A 12,098-nucleotide genomic window follows, 5' to 3' on the forward strand; every position below is an offset into this window, starting at 1 on the left:
AACTTTTTAAAATGTTAGGATTAAATGTTTTTGTAATAGTGAAATATATTTCAATAAAGCATGTTTTCAGTTTTTTAAGCTAAATTGGATGTTAGAATTTTTAAATACTGATTATTCCAGTCATGCAAAAAAAAACAATTACCATATTATTTTATTTATTTGCAATGATCTTTGAATATTAAGGTCATAACGCTGGCGAAGCGTGGGTTAATTCTAGTAGGCTATATATATCGGCATAAAGCGCGCTGTTTTTAAATCGAATCGTGATGCTTATAGCACGTCGTTTTCTTATTTATTTTCAAAAATTGTGAATCATAATTAATAATACAATATTTCATTTTAATAGAAACTAATGGTTTCCGAAACCATTTTAATAATAGTTAAACAATTTATATTTATTTATTAATAATTTTAAATATCTCATCTTTTATTATTTAAAAACAACACAGCTGTTTCCTCAGAGTTTTCAGAAAACCACCAATCACTTCCTTCAATCGCCTTCCCTTTTGTTTCTGTTCACTCTGTTTGTCTTCATAATAGTCACTATCGTTTAGGTTCAGTCCCTTACACACATAACCACCAGAAGACCTAGCCGTGCTACTATGTGTTATCTTCTTGTGTCTCCATGGTGTCGCCGACGAGCCAGGCTGCGGACTGGCCCAGGACACCACACTGGACGAGGAATGCTTGTAGTTCGACGGAGCGAGGTCGAACCCCGGCAGGTATCCTTCCTCCTCTGCCACCTCGCCGTCCTCTAAGGAGTCCTCGTCCTCGGAGCTTGATGTGGCCCACTCCGGCTCGTCTATCTTCGCGAAGGGGGGCGGCAGTTCAGTCCAGTCAAGGCCCCGGAAGAAACAGTGCGCCATCACCTCCGCCAGGTCTGCTGTCGGCCCTCCGAGGCGCTGGTGGGGCGTCTTGCTCAGGAGCATCCTGAGCAGGTCCGCCGCCTCGGGCGACAGGTATGGCGGGTACTGCGGCTCCTGGTTGATTATGTTCATTACAATCTTCTTCCGGTCGCCCTCGTCCTCCGGGTCGAACAAAAATAAGCTTAACTGAATAAAAAAAAATTTCCAGGTCCGCAAGGTATTTCTGTTTCATTATCCATGTGTTACTTCCACAATGCACGGGAAAAAAAAAATTGTGATTGAATTTCACTTTTACGAAAAATGAATTTTATGGTGGTTTAGGGTAAGTTAGCTATATTTAACATACTTACAATAGCATGGAAGATTTGTTAGGTTATGTAAGATATTGATGATAACTGTCGGTACTCCTTCAGCTCACACAGGCTGTTATTTCCTATTATCGTTCCTCCCGGATCATTTGCTGGTTTGTATGACCCGAACGAGTGCAACACTGGGCAGTGTAGTGTGGCATCACCTAAAGTTGCTACCATCGTTGGTTCGATGGTCGCCCCGCACTATAATCGATATCAGTTATGTTAAATTTCATATATATGTCAATAACAAGAGACTCATGAAACATTCTACATCCAAACGTGAGCATATATAAATTAATAAACATTGTTCTTTGCGTCTACATTTTCACAAATGGCCCAGCTAGGCCATAGTTCACTAAAGACTTTGCATGCGAAGAGAACACCTAGTTACCCAATGGTCATTAGGGGCTCATCCAGTTGGCTTTCACCCAGCGCCGGGGTAACACACATTCGCACATCCTGGAGTTTTCGCCATCTTTGTCATCACTGATCTTATTATTTTGCAATATTTTCGCATTGGCTTCGCAGCTGATCCAAATAGTCCTGGTTCTAAAACCCTGGTTACATAAATAATTCAAGTATGCTTTACCAGACGATGTTTTAATGTAGTACATAATTCTCTCACCATAAGGTCTGGTTCAAACCGTACGTAATATTGTCTCTGCCGCAAAGCATTCTAGTTTAGTCCACGTAGGGCTACCTACGGGCCAAAAGTGCACGTTCAACTTTACCTACATTTAATTTGCCCGGAGAGTTCCATGGTGGGCTATGAGTCACACCCATGTCGTACGTATGTTTCAGGGGTTCTCCTCCTGGACATACGATTAAAAATATTAATCATCGTTTCTCTAAGCACCATGTGCACAATTGCTAATGTTTTCTTGTACTTTTAATTCATGTAGTGTAGCAGCATCCTGTAGCCAGACATACACATGGTCAGTGTACATACATATTGTGTAATTGTAATCAGTGTTTATGTAATATGGCAGTACTAATGTGAGTGAAGACAATATCATCAATTAGTTTCATTTTCAAAATGCAATCTGTACTAATGTTACATCTCCATCCCCATAACAGACTCTATATAAACTCGATGTTCCACCTCAAGCAGTCGCAAGTCTGCAACTTATAGAATGCCGGGACGAACTCCTACTTTACACTTGTGACAGGCCATGCACGGGAACATCATCATGTACAAGGGCTGGGCAAGTAATAAATAATGATCTGCGAAATGCTCTTTCATTTCATAAGTAGCATAGCATCATGAGTAGCTTATAGCTCGGGGAGTCTCTTCTGAGACTGCTGCCTCGAGGCCAGAAACCAACATGCCAGGCTAGTTGGCATCAGGGCAAAAAACCACCATTCCATTAGTTGAGACAGGCAAAATGACATAACTATATTTTAATACTGTAAAGTACATTGTACAGTTAAGTTTGTTTAGGTAAGCTCAATTTTAGACATGTTACATTTATGTGAATAATTTGTTTGGATTGTTTAGTGACACTAGCGGCCATTTTACATAACAATGAAGGAATATTACATCAAAAATAGCATTTTTTGAATATTTTCACACTAAAGAATATCTGCAAATTTTTTTTATTAATAAATTCAGGAAGCATCACAAAACATCTATTATCTTTCATAAATGTCAATAGAATTTCCCATTTTTTTGGGTATAGCTTTAAAACTACTTGGAGGAGGGTTGTCGATCTGCTACCTTCTGCTGCTAAAATTATGATCGAGATGACGCTGTTTGCAGTAGGCGCCAACTAGCATTTATTCCTGTGTACTATTTCACAGACCGTTTAAGGACCGCGCCTACCCGGACACACACACACAGTGTGCAGAGCTTCAGGAAAAACAACGCGATTTCAAAACTACTCAAGATATCCGAGTGGGGTCTGCTTAAGAAAAGCATTTGAGTTCGTTGAGGACCAAAAAGTACTTTTGATTTCGGATTAAGTTTTTAATCTGTATTTTTAGAAGAGTTAAAATGCCTAAAACGCGTTTTCAGAGTAATTTTTAGGCGTAAAACCACCTGTACAGATTCTTGAAACCACTTAAGGGACTTGCATTACAACTTTATCTTCATTTCTCCGTCATATAATGTTACGGTCACCGCTCAAATTCCACAGTTATCCCGTGACGACGTGAAGACTGCGCGCCAGTTCAGAGACTTACGCTTAGAGGCTATACCGCGCTAGAAATACCAGCGAGCGTCGCGCTTATCATCCCGCATCACTAACACACATACACCCCTGACGAGGCGGGCCCCTTAATGGCGTGACGTCACCACGTGGCCGGTGGACAGCAGGTGTTTGACCAACAGAAATACTCCCAGCTGTTGTAGCCACCAGGGATGCTGTGCTAAATGGTGGTCTAGTCCATTACGAAATCAGATGCCTGGCATACTGGTCAAGATTGGCTTTATTGAACAGAGCCACTCCTAATGCGCTGCTCATTGCATGGCCTGGTTGCTTCGAGAGCCGAAGCTTGACACGACATGCTTGTTATGGTCATGTTACATGATATACAGTTTTACATGTTAATCAGTGAATGTTTATTTACAGGTTCATTAGCCTTCATTAAAGATGTGGTCATCTGGGAACTAGGTTGCACAGAGGCGTGTATAAACTCCGGAAAGAATAGAGACGAATGAAAATCGGGAGGTGTCCTTCTTGGTGAGGATGGAGAGAGTGTGGGATGGTTTGGAGGAAGGAATGCGGGGGGTAGGAGATGAAAGAGACCAGAAGGGAAGACTCATGTTGGGAAAAGAGAGAGAAAGTAAGGGGATCACACCTTGCTCCCGGGGGGAGGGTAAAAGCCTAATTGCAAATGTAAAGAACCAATCACATGGTGGGAATATCCACTCTGCAATCAGCTTTAGAACTATCATTACTATATGCCAAATAGAATACTTGGTCTAATAAATAAAATCTATTTGCACAAGAATTGAAGTGATATATTGAACAATTATTTTCTGAGACATTCCTATCGTAATGGGGAATATTTAAGAGCTTTCTTGCATGAAAAGTTAATGTTTATTTCTCTACAGCGATGTTTGAGGATGTTTTACAAAAAAAAGGTGTATTTAATGACCTCAATGATGCCCTTTGTAGGAAGAAATGTTATATTTGTCGCGATCCTACAACAAAATTGCATTTATTTTATCATATTAAAAAGGCTATAAAATTGGGTATTTGCTTTACTGTTACTAGTTGTTACAATAGGAACATATCATTGTTACTAACAATAAAATCTATTTTTTGTCCCTCACCATCAAAACTAAAATCTTATAGAGTTTATTATTTTAACACAAACACTTTGCATTTTTTTTTCCATTTTTTAGGTGCCGTGCAGAATTGCTCTGTGCATGATCATAAATAATGTATGACTTGGAATCGGAATTTCATGCATGTAGCTCAAACACAACATAAGTGAACAAGAATTCAAAACATTTTATTTATTAAATATTATTTATATTTACATCACAAGTTTGTTGATGTTTAATAAAATATACATAGGTACAAATTAAAGTAAGTACAGTAATAATTAAAAAGCAATCAACATGCGAGAGCTATTTTATGATATTAATAATATATCTTATCTTAATATATATAAATCTCGTGTCACAATGTTTGTCCTCAATGGACTCCTAAACCACTTAACCGATTTCGATGAAAATTGGCATTTAGGTGTAATATTTTCCAACTTGAGAGATAGGATAGTTTTTATTTCGATTAATGGTCTTAATCTTATAATTTTAGAGTTTTCTAATGTGATGTATGTATGAGTTGGCAGAAAATCACCACGGCAACGGCTGTAGCATTGTTGATGCTTCATTCGTCTCCATGGAAACGACTATTTCATTGTTAGTGTAGTCCTCATCACTCATTAAATACAGACCACCAATTTTTAGATATATACAGGTAAATAACTATACACTGGTAGAACAAAGTCGGTCGGGATTTGAAAGTGATATAAATTATTAAAATTAAGAAGACAATTACTAACTACATCTGATTTCTAAAAAGGTCCCCTTCACCAAGTCAACTGATTTCGATGAAAATTTATTATTAATAATAAACTGATCATCAATGTTGATTGGTGTTTAAGCCCGGGAAACAGTGGGCACTTCGTCTCCATGACAACGTTGCGTGCTCGAGAGTCGGGAACCATCGGTGCTATTCGTTTTTTCTTCGGTACATTACAAAGCATTGTATTAAATTTTTTTCAAAATTAATTAATTTTCATTTTATTTCATTTATTATAACTGTAAATAAGAGATTTGGTCTCATTTCCCCCTCCCCCCCCCCCCCCCCAATTAATACAACCGTGCGAAGCCGGATCGGGCAGCTAGTATATTATATGTTATTTTGGTAATGAGCGGGAAACAAAGGCGAACAATTTTCATGTTCTCCACTTCGAGGTTTTACCTCACTGGAAAGCAAATCCTGATCGCCTTGGTATGAGTCGAGTGATCCCATTGCCACTCAGCTACCGCGGCCCCAGTACTTAGACCATGACTATTGAGCTTGTCGGCTCAGTCACAGAACATCCTGTGAGGTTGGCGTGGCCACACTTTCTTTGTTAGAAGTCACCGTTAAGACACGTTCCAGCTGATTTAAGGCTCGGCCTCAGACACCAATTGTGATTTTTTTTTTAAATATTTTTACATATCAGTGTTTTGGAAATGTATTTTAATAAGTATGTGAATCCTAATACGTATGTTACCTTGAAAGACTAACCGATGAGGACCTGGAAATAATGTTCAACGGATGAGGGAAAACTCAAGGCAAGTAGGCTACTGTGTAAACACAGAAAATGATATTAAAGACCCCATTTAGCCTAAAGGATCATCAAAAAGTGCGTACTAAAGGATGTCAGCCATTTTTGTTGACCTATCTAATATTTGCAAGTATCTTACAGAAACACTGATGCAGCCTTTCGTGAAACGATGAATCATTCTCGTCTTTTTTTTATGATCCTCGTGGACTTTGAGGGTATTTGTGTCGCTATCTATTAGTAGAATTGTAACTATAATCTGCTGCAGCACGAAACACACGGGACTTATAAACTATTAGAAACGGCTCCGATAAAAGTGAAAAATACTTTGAAAAAATTCTAAACACTGCATTTTGACCTCATTTTCGATAAGGAATTTTATGAAAATACTATCCATCTTGTTAAAATTCACTAAACAGTTACTGCTATAAATTCTCCTCAAATGTTAGAAGTTATACTTGTATGGCATTACTAAAATATTAAAATGAAAAATTTTAAATAAATATAACAATAAATATATGTTTGAATATTTGTTTTTGCTTAAAAGACTGAAGTTGGTCTGTATAAATTTACTACAAACAAACCTTAACATTATTGAGCTGATTCAGCATTACTATTATTACATAATATTACATTAAATATTATTAATAACTTGAATTTAACTCCTTTGATGAGATTTGAACCACATCCCTAAAGGCTTAACACGCGAGAGCTCTATCGCTGTGATACCGAACCCCTTAACATATTGCAAGAAGACTATTTGTATTTATTATATTCTGTAACGCCATTTTCCTTGGGTATGTTTAAACTTGAGATTACTTTTACTATGACAATTATAGTTTATCAAATATACTCCGGGGTGGATTCACTCCATGAAGTTTCATTTGGTACACCAAACAAAACGTTTGGTATGTACCCTAATGTTTACGTAAGTGAAAATATACAGATTTATGTTGGTACACTTGGGTTCGCCATGTTTGTGTCACATCTCCGTTCATCGTCTTCCGTTCCATTTTCGCGAAATTACTCCCACCAAATGCTGGAAAAAAGGGCAAGGGCTAAGATGTTTGCACGTCAATAAAGGACCGTGGGAACACTGTAACCCAATGTGGCGAGTGAGGCCGAACACATAGAGTTTCTCTACTAGCAGCTGGGCAGGCGAGGTTCGCGGTCTCGTCGTAGCACCGCGCGGCAAGCAGTCTCCGGCACAGACGCTGGACGCCTGTCTTATTCTGCTCGCGGATTCTTCAGACTTGTTCTCTCGTGCGTTGACGCACTGGCCGGCTAGCCAAGTTCCTGCAAACACAGAGAGGGGAGAGAAAATAAAAACAGTCTCCCTGGTCTTTAAATTTTATACCTATGCACGAACACAACTCATCAAAGTTTGCCTCTCCCCCCATCTTGAATCCAAACGTCTCCTGTTTCCTTATAATTTAAAATTTACGTGAAACATTTTTTTTTTTACTTTAACTATAAAATTACAATAGAGCCAAAAACACTACGTAGATGAAACTTTCCAACCTGAAATGATATTGGTTATTTCATGGCATAATCCAATTTTCTGTAAGAGAAATTCACGGAATTTTTTTTTACTACCAAAATTCTTTAAATATGTGAGGAATTTTTACGCCTAAATGAATAAGAAATTATTTAAGACTAACTGTGCTCGTTCAGCAGTTCGGTGAACAGAATAAGTTATATAATTAATTTAGAAAGCAATATATAGTTATTGTTAATACAAGTAAATTATTGATTTATTGAAAAATATACACTAAATGTATATTTATACATACATAATAAGATGCAGTGAAGTTAAAACTCTGCATTTCAATGCTTTACGGAAAATGATTTTTGTATAAAACTTTCGTTAAATCTTCGGTACCTTTTGAAATATCACAAAGTTACGGCTATATCATTCCTATGTTTACTACACAAGACTTGTTTGAATTCCATATAAATAGTATCAATAGTTTTATATTTAAATCATTATGTTCAGGCAACTCTGTTTTATTAAATTATATTTGGTGTCAGACAAACGGTTAAATATTATTTGTATTTAAAAATAATTCTTATCGATGTCAAGGATAAGGTAGCCAGTAACATAGACTTTTAACAAGAAAGTTTCACTTCTGTAAATGTAAATTCATTTCATTCTCGTAAGTGTAGGTCTACAACATTTTATAAATAAATCGTTGAGTGTTAGATAACTATGTAAAATGTATCCAGTGAATATAGCCCCTTGTAATGCTATTTTAACGTACTTTTGACGTTACATCATTATTATAACTTTTTTTTAGTTGTCTAGTTAAGTTAAACAAATTGTATAAAAATTATAGGTAATATAATAAATATTAACTAGGTAGAATTTTTGTAATTTGTATTAATTTTTTAAGGACCCTATCTGGTGGTGTCTACTTCTATACATGCCAAATGAAGCACAGTTGGGGGGGGGGGGGGGTTGGGTGGAATGAGTTTTAATCGATTAAAACCAATACAATTTTTAATTTGAAATTTCTGACGTATTTATAGTGATTACTGTAGTTAGTGTTGTTTTACCAGTATTTCGCAGTATCTTCCAGCGTACCCTTGCCGACAAAAGCAAGTTGTTTCCGTGCCGTACATCAAGCACTTTCCTCCATTCTTGCAGATATCTTTGCTGCAGATTTCCCTTTCACAGAACTGGCCTGGAAAAAAAGTTCCTATATTTACAAAAAACACACACCAACACACACACGTACAAACAAACACAAACAAGCGCGCGCGCGCGCGCGCGCACACACACACACACACACACACACACACACACACGTACACTAACATGCTTCCGCCATGGGTAATAACAATGCATTTTTTGTGTATCCAAGTGGTCGGCATCGAATTATGGGAATTTGCCCTGTTTTCGACTGTGCCCCTACGGTTGGGGGTAGGGGGTTTAAGACTCAAAATTTTAAAAATATTAAAAATATATATTCTTTTCGATTTACAGTTTTTTTGAGGTTGGACTATGGTGGAAAATGTGCTCGGGGTTTGACTTTCTCCTCTTTGATTTGCCGGGGGGGGGGGGGGGGGGAAGGTGGAAGAAGATCTTAATTCCCCTTAATTTCGAAATTTTAAGAATGTATTATTTTTTTGATTGGAATGTTTCCGATCCAATAGGACGGGTTATGGTGAAAAATGTGCCAGTGGTGTTAAAGTCCTAAAATCTTTAACGATCTTGGAGGCTGATTTGAGGAAAACTCCGTGCTCAGTTAATGCGCATGTAATATAACGAACATCCCTGCTGAGTTTCGAGCCTGTAGACATATACTTGAAAGACGGCCAACCTACAACTCACAAATCATGGCTCGGCCGCCGCTGACTGGGGCATCGCAGTGGTCGCTCCTGCTGAGAGCAATCCCCGGGAGTAGGCCTACTGCTGGGTTGTCCTAGTCCAGTCACGGCTGAAGCTATGCCACCTTGCTGGTCAAAAATGGGGAGTAATCCCTTGACATCCTGTGTCTCAAAATTATTTGTTCGGAAATGGTATGAAAATATATCTGCAAGCCGACTCCCAATTTACCCTAAAGGGCGCATGTTTGGGTGGAGGGGTGGAGGTGCCGGCCTTGAGTCGGAAAACAGTGACGAAAGTCTGAATTGTAAAGTCCCCACGAAGTAAAGAAACTAAAAAAATAATAATATATAAATCATCCTCGTTTTCGTAAAAAAATACAATAAATAAATAAATAAAGGTGCCGAGAAAAAAAATAAATCTTAATTTGTGGCAGAAAAACTCCCGATGCAGATTATTTTTTAAAAGGCACTCAAGGGACTCGGCTTTTCACACTAATCTCTTCAGTTCCTCCGCCGTGCTGTGTTATGGTTACCGCTCACAATATTTAAAAGTTGTCCCCAGGCCCACGACGAGAAGACTCATCATCCCGCCTCGTTAACACATATAATCCCAGGGGTGTCCATTCCTTTCCTCCTCCAATGATGATGGCGAATTTCTCCCCTCTCTTTTCCCCAACGGCAACTATGTAACAATAGGGGCCATTAATGTCAAGTGATAAAATATTTTAGATGTGGTGTTTATTTATGTTTTCTTGTCCTCCCCCTCTACCCACACAGGTGTTTGGGATCCCCCCCCCCCCCCCCCAGGATTGATCTCGATGGGGCGACGCCCCTGGAGAGGCGGGCCCCCAGCGAACAGTACCTTCCTTGTGGTCGGGACACAGGCACAGCACCGGCGCGTGGCTGGGTCCCGTGAGACACGTCCCTCCCCCCTGGCACGGGCTGGGGGTGCACGCGTCAGCCGCAGGGCTGCCAACACACCGACAGACGCTGTGCTCCCGGGAGAACACAGGTGGAGCTACCCACACCTAAAGCTAAACAGTTCAAATTTACTTTTTATGATGCCCAATATGACATTTACTCTCCCATTTCGCTTAGCGTTCCTTGTTTTGTGTTCATCGGAAATATAAGCTATCAAATATTTATTTTATGAATTAACATCATAAGAGGCCCGGAACAAAAAAAAAACCTCATGCGGTGTGCAGAACTTCAGAAGAAACCTCGTCATTTGAAAACTGCTCAACACATCCGAAAAGCGTTTATGAATATTCTGAGATCGGATAAGTAGTACTGTTTCCGTATTTGGTTTTTTAAACTGTAGTTTTTAGAAGAGTGAAAATGGCTTAAAAGCGTGTTTTTGAAATAATAAAACCCTCTAGGGTTCGCATTACACCTTTATCTTAGTTTATCCGCCATATAATTTAACGGTTACCACTTAAATATCACGACCAGAAGACTGGGCGCTTAGAGGCGATACCGCGCTAGGAGCACCAACGAGCGTAGCACTTATCATCCCGCCTTACTAACGCCTGAACAGGCGGGCGCCTTAAGGGCAGCAGATACTAAAGATGTAAACAAAACAGCAGCCATTTTGGTAAGTGCATTTCTTTTCGTTTACCAACCTTTTAGTCACCGGGTGGCGGTACCGCCTGTGACGCAACCTCACCACGTGGTGAATCGAATCACTCTGGAAAGCTGCGATCTCCGACGAATCATCTGGAAAAAATATATATAATAATTCACTTCTACAACGTTAAAAGGTAAAGAACGCAGGTTATAAATCATCCAGAAATCTTCGTAATTTTACTCATGTTTGTAATATTACAGGTACTGAATTCATTAAATTTGGACATAAGTTCATGTCTATTAACCAAAAACTAGTGACGGGTCAATTCCTATCTATTATCGAATCTGAATCTTGAAACCCTAACAGTACCTGATACGATAATAACAAAAAGATAATGTGGACATCACAACAACATGCATGTGCGTCTCTGGTGATGTTGTGTCACCAACATTATCTGTTAAGTATCATCGTTGGGTACGTATGTTTATCACGATGATTTCCGAGGTCGTTGTCTTTATATACTGTCCTTGTTGCTGGTGTCTCGTTGTCGTTGGCCCACTGTGCTGCAATGTTTTGACTAATTCCTGCTACGGAATTTTCTGTGCTGTTTATGGTTTTAATTTTTTTTACGCGGGCTGATTTTAGGTTTGTTAATATGTTCAATTTTTTTTAAGTTCATCTTTTATATGTCCGTTATGGAATTTTTGTATGACATACAGTATAATTAGCAATAGGTTTGTCCAAAGTAACTTCATGTATCAATCTTTCATATTGCAAAAACAGTTCAAAGAACGTATACACAATCTAACCTCTACTATTTTTTTTTTTTTAGTTCTTGCCTGTACCTGCTCCGGCATACCTGCTTCTGATAGCTTCTTTCCGATGTTCACCAATTTCCCTGGCCACTGGTTTAATTGGCATCAGCTACTGTTCTGATAAACCTCTGATCCATCACTATATGTACGCACCTAAGCAGAACATTAACCCATTCCTCCTATGACTTACTCTGTTTCCGTGGCGTTGTAGAACGGGCTTTACAAGGGTAGAGATCACTAACACTAGCTTGGAAGCGCCATATGTACGCACTTCAGGAGTTCAATCACCCCCCTTCCAACGGGGAGCAACTCAAGTGGCGGCCCCAAGACCGGGAACCACTGGCACTACCTGTAAGTACAGTTATGTCCATAAAATAATCAC

General features: G+C 38.9%; 1 protein-coding gene across 2 annotated transcripts in view; it reads right to left on the reverse strand.

The window, feature by feature from the left end:
- Positions 1 to 5,544: 5,544 nt before the first annotated feature.
- The window catches only part of LOC134539945 (neurogenic locus notch homolog protein 3-like), a 133,152-nt gene continuing 126,598 nt past the window's right edge, over positions 5,545 to 12,098 (reverse strand). Inside the window, exons 11-14 of one of the 2 annotated variants that reach the window (XM_063382320.1) lie at positions 10,957 to 11,050; positions 10,197 to 10,303; positions 8,561 to 8,688; positions 6,534 to 7,300 (exon numbers count right to left, since the gene is read on the reverse strand). In XM_063382320.1, coding sequence (XP_063238390.1) covers positions 7,289 to 7,300; positions 8,561 to 8,688; positions 10,197 to 10,303; positions 10,957 to 11,050 — 341 coding nt within the window. In that variant the 3' untranslated portion in view covers positions 6,534 to 7,288. Of the gene's footprint in view, positions 7,301 to 8,560; positions 8,689 to 10,196; positions 10,304 to 10,956; positions 11,051 to 12,098 lie in introns of both variants that reach the window. The other variant, XM_063382319.1, reaches the window with a different exon arrangement.

The sequence above is a fragment of the Bacillus rossius genome, chromosome 16, assembly GCF_032445375.1.
Source record: "Bacillus rossius redtenbacheri isolate Brsri chromosome 16, Brsri_v3, whole genome shotgun sequence".
NCBI classification, from domain to species: domain Eukaryota; kingdom Metazoa; phylum Arthropoda; class Insecta; order Phasmatodea; family Bacillidae; genus Bacillus; species Bacillus rossius.